The sequence below is a fragment of the Alternaria dauci genome, chromosome 1, assembly GCF_042100115.1.
Source record: "Alternaria dauci strain A2016 chromosome 1, whole genome shotgun sequence".
Taxonomy (NCBI): domain Eukaryota; kingdom Fungi; phylum Ascomycota; class Dothideomycetes; order Pleosporales; family Pleosporaceae; genus Alternaria; species Alternaria dauci.
This window is the reverse complement of record NC_091272.1, coordinates 2,131,684-2,143,163: the sequence shown is the minus strand read 5'-3', so window position 1 is coordinate 2,143,163 and position 11,480 is coordinate 2,131,684. Positions and strand designations below refer to the sequence as shown.

General features: G+C 52.6%; 5 protein-coding genes across 5 annotated transcripts; 3 read left to right on the top strand and 2 right to left on the bottom strand.

Annotated features, from left to right (window-relative positions):
- Window positions 1-304: 304 nt before the first annotated feature.
- Window positions 305-1,791, bottom strand: ACET3X_000643 (uncharacterized protein; the record flags this gene model as incomplete). The annotated part of the gene is made up of 2 exons (XM_069447961.1): window positions 305-943; window positions 1,000-1,791. 2 exons carry the CDS (start codon window positions 1,789-1,791, stop codon window positions 305-307), a joined length of 1,431 nt encoding a protein of 476 aa, XP_069310885.1.
- Window positions 1,792-2,570: 779 nt separating this feature from the next.
- ACET3X_000642 (uncharacterized protein) lies at window positions 2,571-3,446 on the top strand (the record flags this gene model as incomplete). Its single annotated transcript, XM_069447960.1, has 3 exons — window positions 2,571-2,897; window positions 2,962-3,163; window positions 3,427-3,446. 3 exons carry the CDS (start codon window positions 2,571-2,573, stop codon window positions 3,444-3,446), a joined length of 549 nt encoding a protein of 182 aa, XP_069310884.1.
- Window positions 3,447-3,743: 297 nt separating this feature from the next.
- On the bottom strand, window positions 3,744-5,206 carry ACET3X_000641 (uncharacterized protein; the record flags this gene model as incomplete). Its single annotated transcript, XM_069447959.1, has 2 exons — window positions 3,744-4,301; window positions 4,355-5,206. The coding sequence occupies 2 exons, from the start codon at window positions 5,204-5,206 to the stop codon at window positions 3,744-3,746; spliced, it is 1,410 nt and encodes a 469-aa protein (XP_069310883.1).
- A 2,563-nt stretch (window positions 5,207-7,769) lies between these two features.
- On the top strand, window positions 7,770-8,826 carry ACET3X_000640 (uncharacterized protein; the record flags this gene model as incomplete). The annotated part of the gene is made up of 2 exons (XM_069447958.1): window positions 7,770-7,915; window positions 7,965-8,826. 2 exons carry the CDS (start codon window positions 7,770-7,772, stop codon window positions 8,824-8,826), a joined length of 1,008 nt encoding a protein of 335 aa, XP_069310882.1.
- A 408-nt stretch (window positions 8,827-9,234) lies between these two features.
- Window positions 9,235-10,161, top strand: ACET3X_000639 (uncharacterized protein; the record flags this gene model as incomplete). Its single annotated transcript, XM_069447957.1, has 1 exon — window positions 9,235-10,161. The coding sequence occupies one exon, from the start codon at window positions 9,235-9,237 to the stop codon at window positions 10,159-10,161; it is 927 nt and encodes a 308-aa protein (XP_069310881.1).
- Window positions 10,162-11,480: the final 1,319 nt, after the last annotated feature.

The following is an 11,480-nucleotide window of genomic DNA, read 5'->3' as shown; positions in this document are numbered from 1 at the left end:
GGCCATGCGACGTTTTAGGTAGGTACCTAGGTAGTCATAGGAGTAGATGCTACCAAGCGGAAAAGGAGATATTATTAGAGCCAAGGATGTATTCCGAGGCGAACAATCAAAAGGGGATGTGAGGCTATACAGAGGGTGTTTTGTTTTGCTTTGAGAGACTACTACACATTAGAGCAACGAATGCTAGACCGGTTGTGCCAACAACACATGGACACGAGATGAGGAAAAGGGGGCTATGATTGTTTCAAGCGTCGGCCAATGTGTTGAAGGCGCTGTCCCACCGGAGTAGCTGAGCTTTCGAATCCTAGTCAAGATCATCGGCGCTCGTTTCCGTTGCTTTTGCGGGTGTAACCGCAGGCTCAGGTGCTTTGCCGTAAAATTCCAGCTTGCCTCCGTCTTGGAGGACGCCCACGCGGTCGTACAGCGAGCGTGCTCGGACGTACGGGTCCAGCTTCCAGTAGTTCTGCCTCAACTGCTCTGCAACGGCATCCCTCTCTTTTCTCTTCTCTTCGGCTGGCGCGCTATCACCCGCATGTACCCACTCAAGCACCGTACTCTCGTACTTGTCGACAATCTGTTGTCTCTCGCTCTGCAACTCCTGCTTGGACTGTTCGTCGGCCATTTTGTCGTTCTCGCCAGGCACGGGCTCAGGGTACTTGTACTCCCACTTCTCGTCTCCGCCCAACTCAGTTGGGATCTGTGACCTTGGTACATAGTTGCTCAGTTCGTCAATAGTCTTTGCGAAATGTACTTTGCTGGCGACGACGGGGTCGAGCCAGCCCTTGACGATGCTCCAGACAGCATTGAAGACCCAGGGTGCTCTGTAGACGAGGACAGTACCGAGTGATTCGGGGTAATTTGCCTCGAAGCATTTGATCATGAATTTCACCGGTGTGTAGTCCATGTTGGCCATGGAAAAGTCGGTCATGTCAAAGACAACAGTCTATACTCGGTCAGTAATCCTGATGTATGACCTGGACTCAAGGCGGATCAACTTACGGCTGTATCAATCGGAGGCCTCAACAACATGCGCGCAGTCTCGATGGTGTATACTGTGAATTTTTCCAGACTCTCTTCCGTCTGCTCACCGGCCTTGTGTAACCTCGCACGAACAAAACACATTGGTCTCCCTTCAACGTCCAATCCGTGCAAAAAGCTCTTGCCCATGCGCAGCTGTGTCAAGAAGTCATCGGCGTTCTTCTTAGCCTTGGCATCTGTGCTTGCGGTCTGCAAAGCAGCGAGCTCTCCCGTCTTCAGCAGGTCTTCGACGTGCATCTCGTTGAGTCTCCACTGCATGGTAGAGATCATCATGACAAGTGCCTTCTCAACGTCCCATTTGCGTGCGCGCAGGAAGCGAAGAAGAAGAGCATCAGGATGGTCATGCTTCACCATGCTCCAGAAGGTCTTTCGCAGCTCTTCCGGGGGAATGTTGGCTATCGCCGCCTTGAATTCTGCGGTTTGGCCAAACTTGTCATCATCGGCCGATATGGACAACCTGCTGATGTCTGAGGGAGTAGAGCCTCCAGAAGCAGTCGATGCCTTGTCGTCTGCGCCCTTATCGCCCTTGTTTCTCTTGAATACGTTCAGCCTGCTCTTCTTCTTATCCTTCTTGCCGTCTGCTACTGCAGTTTCGCTTGTGGTAGTCGATGCAACCTCGTCAGCGCCGTCTGTAGCTTCCGACGCCACATCCACTCCAAAGACTCTCATAACAATCGCCCATAGCTCACGGAGCTTCTTGTCCTCTTCTGCTGTGAGAGTGCCTGGCCTCCCCGCGGGTGTGTTTGGCGCCATGACGAGGTACGAGTCTGTTAGATCTGCAACTTCGAATTGAGCGGAGGTGGAAGGCTTTGCTGCCTGTAGTTTTGGAGAGCTGTGCACAAAGGGAACGAGCAGTGCGCCGCCAATCGCGATTCCTGCAACTATTCCTACAGGCCAAAAGTTGATTCCGCTCTTGTTATGAGAAGCCCTCGCCGTGCTCCGCCGACTATGGTGTAGTATGTATGCGCGTGTGACCCGATGCGTATAGCTAGAGACGGCAGGTGGGGCAATGCGATGCTGTGTAGGGTACGCGGCTAGTCGAGCCTTGGGTGTAGAGGTGTGAAGTAGTCTTTGTAAGGGCTGTGCACGAGGCAACATGGAAAAGTGTCAGACCGCTGAGCCTCGAGGTGACAAGTGCTCGCGTCTGCTTAGTGTGACGTCGGCAGAGCTTTTCGGATGCGTTCGGACGAAAGTTGCAGCCACGACTCTGCGTATAGGATACGGCAGCGGGACGCCTTCAGGTAAGCCGCTGGAAGTGGCGTCTGGTGGTAATCTGCTGAACGCGATATGCCAGGACAGGGAGGTCCAGGTCCAGGCGCAGTTTTGGGAGCATGAGCCATGGCATCATCAGCCAATCCGTCCTAGCGCACTTGCCCTGCGTTGTGGGGTACTGTTTACTTCGTATCGTGCCCGAACTAAGACCGCGTTCCAAGACAGCAACGACACTCGAGATACATCCATCTCGTCGCCACTGCCATTGGTCGCCTGTCCCGCCGAACCCTACAAGTAAAGAACTATCCCCCCGGGCACAAATGGCGTCCACCACACCTACGACTACCCCCTCGTACCGACGCACACGCAGCAAGTCGCCTCGATCACGCCCGACTACACCCCTCCGCGCATCTTCTCGCTCCTCGTTACGCGACTCATCCCAACGCGGCCGCGCTGCCTCCGCATCCGGCAACGCACTCGAGGGACTGCAAGATGGGTTTGCTGAGCTGAGCGACGCCATGGCCGACCTCGAGCAAAACTTTCTGCAACTGCAACTGATGCACGAGAGTCTGGCACGCTTCTCCGAGAGCTTTGCAGGGTTCCTGTACGGAATGAACATGAACGCCTTCTGCGTCGACTTTCCTGAGGTGCGTGACAGGAGACTCGGGGGGAAGGTGCAATGCGACAAGCATACTAATGTGGGAATTGTAGGCTCCTATTCATGAATCATTCAAGCGACCGCAGAACCAGCCTGATCAGGGTGCTGCGAACCTGAATCGCTCCCAGGGACCCGAAGATATGGAAGCCACTTTTTTGACAACAGACACTTCCTTCGTCGACAACCCACCGAGCAGCAAAATCGCCTCCAAATTCCAGAACCTGCAAACGCCAGCGCCGGCTGCGAAAACAACAGGTGTGCCTAGAGGAAGAGGGGGGATACCGCGGGCGGGAGGGCGCGGCGGTATACCAACCCGTGGTGGTGCTCCAAGAACGACCAGGGGCGGCACAGGCATAGCGAGAGGGATTGCTGGACGGGGTCGCGGAGCACGGTGAGCACAACACAACACATCTGTGGTGACGTCCGGAGAAATGCATAGATCAGGCGAATGAAGAAGCTTGTGCTTTGAAGATTCGACTTTCCTGCTTCGTCATAGACTCGCATTACTACATTTCTAGTTGCAGTCGATGCAGACTAGTATTAACTTCCAGAGTCAACGTCCGTCTATCATTACCACAGCCTCCTGGTCCCATTATGTCCGACGCCCGAGACGGACTTCATTACTATGGCCGGTCCAAAATAAAACAGGCATCAATGCAGTCGTCTAGGCTGCCTTCCTGAAGAACGGGGTATACTGCAATACACTCATAAATCAAGACTGCGTTAAGGTCGTAAAGAAGAAGAGGAATAGGGTACCAGCTTGAAAGTCCAACTCCCTGTGGTCCAAACATCAAACGCCAGCCGATCGATGAAGGGTATCTCGTGGAGACCCCGTTCATGCCAACACTCCAGCATAGCACTTTGCATGCTGGCTGCTACTCTCCTTGCGCAGAGCCCAACCCTTGATAGCGATGACGACCGTGGTCCAAGCCATGAGCAGTGCGGTGAGGCCCATGACAACTGTAAAGATGAACATGGCATCGAGATTATACGACTCAAGAGCTGCAACGGTATCCTTGTTGCTGACCATAAAAGTAATACCACCCGAAATCAGACAAAAGGCGGTTACAATTTCGGTAGGTGGTCGGGATGGAAGGAAGGAAGTCGGTGGTGAGATGTACAGAGTAATGTAGGTTAGGCCGCGGGCCAGAGCGAAAGCCATGAACATGCTGCCCCATTGGGTGTGGATCATGGTTGAGACCATTGAGTCCTGGTGGTGAGAGCTCATCATCTTGCCGAGCAGCATAATGATGAGGGCTGGAAGTGGGTTCATGGAGAAGCGGTACTGGCTTGGCTGTTGCCATGATTCGTTCTGCAGCGAGGTTGCTTGTGAGGCGACGACTCCGCTGTTGAGAAGGTCTCGTACTTTCGTCGACTCGATGCACATTCCCAACTAGAAAGGTCAGCGATGTCGTGTGAGAAGTGAAAAAGCAGGCTGATACTTACCAAACCACCACCAAAGAACATGACCGAGATCGATACATGTTCCAGGTCCTGAGCAGTCCATGCATCGCCCCACGCAGCCAGGTGTTCCAGGAATACGTTTGTGCAGCCGTAAAGCCAGATGACGAAGGATTCGGTAAACTCTGCCGATGGTAGCGCCGCCTTCCGACGACCGACAACTTCCTTCGTTGGCTTAACGTTCCAGGCCCAGCCAAAATCCGCAAATGCACCCATCCACCGACCGAGTGTGAGGAAGCCGTATAGAAAGAAGATTTCTCCTTTCACGGTGTGTGCCAGAACGTTGAAAACTGCGCCGCCTCTTCCAATACCACCATAGATGACAGCGCCGCTGACTACTGCCACGAAACCCTGCACCAGTATCGTGCGCTCGATCAGTACGTAGAGGAGGCGAATCGCCTTGAGTGTCCGCCCGACTGCAAAGCGAGCCACGTTGCGAGAGAAGAAATGATCTAGGGAAGTATTGTGGAGAAAGCCGCGCTTCTCATCGTCCTCGTCGCTGCCGCCGAACGAATCATCGTCATGTGTAGGCTTTCGCAGAGGGCCAGGGAATTGCTGGTTCTCCGATTCCACGCTAGGAGACTGGGAAGGATCGTATAGAGACGCCGAGTTGCGTTCTGTACCTTGCCCCGAATCGCCGGACCATCGTGGTGGAGCCGGGAGCTCTTCATCATGTACTCGTTGATATCTAAGCATATTTGTGGTCGTCAACTCGTCCTCCTTGGTATGCGACTCGGACCCCCCAGCGTAGGCCTGAATGAGAGCCAGGAACACCCATGCTGATGCGATCCAGGTAATCGCCCATCCTGTCTTACTGTGCGCGTTCCCTGCGTACATTTCTGGTGTCTTGTGGTTGTACACTAGGCCAAGCACGAGCGCCAACGCATTGGTGGCGAGGAAAGCCAGTTGCGAAGGTAGAGTATATCTTGAACAAGCGATGCTGAACATCACTGTGACTGGCAGAATGAAAACCCAAGCTAGAATCTCAAGCCCGATATGCCAATACATGAGCGACGCATATTCAGAAAGACTCCAATATCCTCCAAAGCCGGTGTTCTGTGGTTGCGATTCTGGCGTATCATGTACGGTCATGTCCATGCCATCTCCATGTCCATGCGCACTTACTAGCGGCACCAGCTCCAGCAGCAGTGCTGCGGCGGCTATTGTCAGACTTCCGCGATTCGGCATATATGTTGCTCTCAATAAGAAATTAGAGCGTCTCGTACGGACAGTGCTGCACAAAGCTGAGTGTCGGTATGGCAATGCGAAACCAGTCGTGTGAAAGTGCTGTAATTTGGTATGTGCAATCAGAGAGATATAAGATGTAAGACTCAAGGAAATTAGCGGACGGAAGAGTGAGAGGTACTTCAATGCATGTGGCGGCCAGCGCCATGGGTATAACTTGCATCTATATTGTTTCCGGAAGATTCGGAACGAAGACTTTTGGTCAAGCCAGAGCGAGAGAACTTTTGTCAGCTGCGAGGCTACTCCCGATAGCATCGCATTCTTCGATGGCTGTGACGTCCTATGCGACTGTCAGGCGCAAGGTGGGCCCCGGAAAGCACGGACTTGAGAACCATTTCGTCAGCCACCGCTAATGGTCTCTTACACTCCATCGGCAAACCTCGCCATGCTAGTTGCAGTCATTTCATCCCGACTGCACAACTTGTCTATTGCTGAGTCTAACGAAGCGCGATCCGATCGCCATCGCGCACTTGCAAAAGACTCATTGTGTCACGCCATGCCTGCAACAAGGAGAGGTGTTAGTTGCGTCGGGTTCCGGTGACAGCGACTATCCGTCTCGGCCTTCCCTTGGTGGAGGGGGTTCAAATCGAAGATTCACATGCGATCTTCACCACCTTGATCTAGGATGTGCCGGAAACTAGGACCAGGCGCTTGTCAGATCATATTTTTTTCCCTAGCGAAGTTGCGCCAACTCCATTGCCGCTATCTCCAGGCTTCGCCCGAGCCACACCCTCACGGAAGATAGCATTGGCTTTTACGTTGTCAAAGTCATATGCGCCATACTTCTAATTCACATAAGCTTTGTTCCTCCTTGGCAATGCGCGCTAAAGACGGGTACAATCCTGTGCGCAGACCGCAATTTGATCAGGCTCCGATTTCCATGTGTTTTGCTGTTATCCGGTCACTTCCGAGCTTGCGGATGCTATGGTTCATGGTGAAAGAGACTTGCTGACGAGTTGTCATGTCATGTTTGGTCACTCTTTCCCATGTGCTCTAGCAGCCAAATGGATCCCAGGACTATGATTTCTTGTTTTGGCGTCTTTGTCCGCATACCAACCAGGGCTTCACTTCAGTGCTGGCACGAACTTACATCAGATGCCAACACTGAGTACGACTTAGCCCTGCAGCCCCAGGTTTGACTCATCGCATCCGCATGATTATTCATTAGGCCTCCAAGTTTCTGCCTAGCTGTGCAGCAATCGTACAACGTTATTAATGCAACGGTTTACCGATCCTGCAAGGCGCGAATCGCGAACGTGCGAAGTGGGTGGGGCGCGCGGACAACCATTCGCTTGAGCGGACATCGACTTTACCTTGTTCGAAAACACTTTTCCATCATCTGATCCAAGCCAAGTCATTGAGGTCTTGAATGTCCTTAAGTCCATGCAGTCGGCTCTCGGAGATTGTCGACCCGACTTTCCGTTCGGTACCATTACCGAGGAGGAGTCTCAGTTGCCATGTATGTCGCAATCAAGCCATGCAGTCGCTGATTGAACCGTTCATAAACCCACATCAGTCGAGTCTTGCGATGCAGTGTGTATGGCTTGGGCTGACGTGCCATGGCGCCATGGAGTTCACACCCCAGGCTTTGCGTACCCACCTCGTACGACCATGTGTATTTGGCATGGTGTTGTTTTACTGTTACTCCATATTTCTTGAAATCAATTTGTCATCTGCCAGTTCACTAACATGAGTCGGAATGAGTTGGAATGAGTTGGAATACTGCATGCGTTTGGAGGACCAAGGCTGGATATGCTTGTTCGAGGGCTGCGTGGCTGCGGCAAGCTCACATTCCGCAGGCATGTCGGATGCCTAGCGTATATCTGACGGTTCAGCGTCCAGAGTTTGAGTGACTGTGGTCTCAAACTGATGCGAAACAAAGGCAAGGCGCGCTGTTTAGCCTCGAACGAAGAGCGGGGCATGTATCGAGTGCAGTTCAGAGATGAAAGACTCTGAACAGTTGATGACATGTCTTGGATGTGTACATGGATGCATCCAAAGCGATAGTTGTGAGTTTGGCGCTAAGGCTGTCGGAATCATCATGTGACTGCGCGAGGGCCGACAACCTTGGAACATCAACGCGAATCAAAACAGGTCCATCAACATCTGGAGCGCGACACACCCCCACCTAAACAAAGTCCACCCGATCAATACCATGCTTGACGTCGAAGACTTCGACGCCGTATATCACGGTCTGCACTACAACGATGGCCTTGTTCAGGAAATTCAATCATACAGGACTGCGCTCGGTGGACGCACTTTCTTTGAGCGGCTGTTGACACTGTTGAACATCAAGGGCAGGTCGTCATCGCTTTTGGTATTGACCATGCACTAATTAGCACGCAGGAAGCAGAGCGTATCCTCCCAAAACCCCGCAACAACTCCACGACCTCCACCAGCGCATAATCTCCTCCAATACCACACTGCACAACAAGCACTGCCTAGTATTTTACTTGCTTAAAGACTTGTCAGCACAATATCACGAAGCGACTGAACTTTCGGAAGCGTTTGCGAAAGACGTACATCTTGAGAAGCGGTTTTGGACATTCGTCGAAGGACTCTGGTTCCTAGACCACCTGCAGTTCTCGACAGCTGTCGGGCATTTGACGTACCCGGGCATAATACCGACCTTTCCTGACGAAATCATGTACACTCTCCTGACTGGAAACGATAAGCTGAGCAGTTTGGGCATGGCAAGGGACCCCAAGGACGATGTGTTGGCGTTGGCGTACTATAATTGCGTGCGGCCGCCGCTGGAGGATCACAAGACCAGGGACGAGTTTGCCAAGTATCTTGCAGGCCGTAACGTCACGGAGATGTACCAATGGATTCACAGCAGACCAGAGTACGAGCAGAAGCCGCTGCTGGAAATTCTCGTCGAGGAAACTCTGGACCACAACGCTTGGTCTCAGGACCCCGAACATGAGGTGTACACGCGAGATGCTAAGGCCTCTGAGTTGGTCAGTTTGCCGTTTACCAAAGAAGAGGAGGAACACATTGAGAAGTTTCTCACTGAGGGCAGGGGCAGGACCTTCCAGAGCGCGCAAGATCTGGTCATGATGCGTAGGATTGCGACCGGAAAGCTAACCGATGTCGCTGCTGATATCAGTACTCGCGGCCGCAGGATAGATGGTGTGAACTGGGAGAGCTTGAAAGATGGTGTAAAGCGAGGACTGGGGCCTAGGAAGGACGAGCAGAGCTTCGCTATCTAATGCGAGTAGCCTGCAAGAAGGAGTACGTCAACTTTACTTGACATTATATGCGGAGCAAAAGCATCTCGGTGTATAATACTGAACTTCATCCCTTACCTCTTTCACGTGTCTCTGCCCTTCTCTCACCGGTTGCTTACCAGAACGTTAGAGCGTGAGGTCTCCGCCACGTCTCACTCGAATGACGACTCGCTACTTCTTGCTATCCATGGCTCTCGGTCACTTCGATACCCATCTCTCTACCTTGGGCATATGCCAAAGCAAGTCATAGTCAAGCCTCACCACTACCTGGTGCCCGCGCATAACAAGCGCACAGGGTAACAGATCATCGTCTCATACCATTGCCCCCACAACAGTGTGCGACTTCTACCTCGAATTCAGTCGGACGACACTATTTGCTCGACGGCTACAATGTCAGTCCTCAAGAAGACTCCCACGTCGGGCGGTGTCGACTTTCCCTACAGCTGGGAAACCACTTTCCCCGAGCTCGGTCTTGTCTCCATAAGAGAACTACCCAAGCTCATTCTCTGTGCCGACTTCCTCGAGCCTTGGGCCATGTTCCGTGACCAGATGCCTCTCCGTCCAGGCACTGCCGTACCAATCATCGCGCCGAAAGACAAGGAAGCTATGAAAGAATCAGTCGTCAAGATTTACGACTTGATGGACAGCATGTCGTATTGCAGATACGACCAACCCAACCGTGACGAGAGAGAATCATGGGGCGTGAAAGAGTGGTTGGAGTGCTTAATCTACAAGAGTGCTCGGAACCTGGCTAGGGATGGCCACACCTTCGCCGTACTCTTCCAGCGCGTGAATCTCAAGAACGAACCTGGTCGTCGCGAGGCCTTTCGTCGCATCTGCGGACTCATCATGCTCATGTCGAATCTTTGCGTTAACTACACGCTCATGGCGCCCTCGAACGTAATCAAGAAGATGGAAGCGGCGCGGCCTGCGAAGGATCCCAATCCAAGTCCAATTCCTGAAGTACGCGTCAAGTGGCAGCTATCGAACGTGACAGTTGATGAACTACGCAAGAAAGTGTTGGATTGTGAACGAAAAGGGAAGGAGGAGAAAGAATGGCTGATCAGTATACTCATGGGCAAAGAAGTTGCCCTGATAGAAGCTAATGTGGGAGCAAGTACCGGATCACTTCCAGAGACTTTGGTCAAGGAGGACAACGTTAGAGTACTCTCGGCCCAACAACATGTCGATATCGCGGTTGGTCATGAATCCATGGACGCAAAGAAAGAGAGCAGTGTCAAAGTAGTGGGAACAAAGAGGGCAAAACCTGGGTCGGAGGAGGAGGAGCAAATGATGAAGGCGAAACTCGGGGCATAGTTTGCCTTGTCGCGATCTGAAGATAAAAGCAAGGCATCCTGTGGAGTTGTGTTTTGCTGGGTTCAGGTACGGAATAGGCGTTTAGGTGTGCAAAAGCTGTTCTCGACATTAATTGAGGCTGTGGCAACATATGTGCCCACGCTCCTTTGCTATACAGATTGTCTCCTGTACCAACATGCTGTATTCGCCAGGCGCACGCGCGCTCATGTGACGGTGCGCCTAACGCGTTGCTGCGCCCCTGACTACAGAATGTACCATGGAAATATGTACGGCCCAGCTCCGCGACTACACCTCACCCATAGTAACTGCAGATGATTTCGCGCATACCATTAGCCTCAATAGTTACTAGTTTTTGTCTTCTTCGTACAAGTCCTGTCCGTAAGCTACGGCGGCCCGCACCGCGTGCCCTTCGACTTCTCCACAACCCCACACCCGCCATGCCGCTCAAGGCAACGCCGTCCGAGTTTCCTACACAAACGTTTGCAACGCCTGCAGAATTCGAGGCTTTCCTTGAGCGCGAACATGCCACTGCACCAGGCATCTACGTCAAGCTTGCCAAGAGAAGCTCTGGTGTACCGTCGATAACTGCCGCTGAAGCCGTTGAAGTCGCGCTATGCTATGGCTGGATCGACGGTCGCGCCAACGCCTTCGATAACACATTTTGGACAGTGCGCTATACACCGAGACGAGCGAAGAGTATATGGTCTCAGAAAAATGTCGGGACGGTATCGCGTCTTATCGAGGACGGCCGAATGCGTCCTGCCGGCCTGGCGGCCGTCGATGCTGCAAAGGCAGACGGAAGATGGGATCGTGCATATGCAGGCTCTGCTACAATGGTAGTGCCTGACGACCTCAAGGATGCGCTTGCTCGGGTGCCCGCCGCGGAAACTCAATGGAAAAGCATGAATAAGAGCGATCGATATGCTACATTGTTAAAGGTGGAGACAGGCACGAAAACCGCAAGGTCGAAAAGGATACAGAGCATAGTCCAAGTACTTGCGGCTGGAAAACAGCCAAGTGGCACTGGTGGTTCAAGCCGGGCAGCTCGGAAAGTTCCTAAGAGAGTTCAAAGAGCCAGTGCCAACGCTGAGCCAGAAGTGCACAGGACCTCTCCTCCACGTCGAACTGGACTTCGACAGCGCAAATCATAAGGGGCGCAGACATGTTATCAACACGCCGTTTCACATCCTCTCGGCCACTGTTTGAGAAAAAGCAAAAAGATTTTATTCGACATACAGTGCCCGTGCGCGTAATGAGCTAGTTCGCGTAACGAGCTACCCTACTATCCTAATATTACGCATCGTCCTATCTTTAACGTA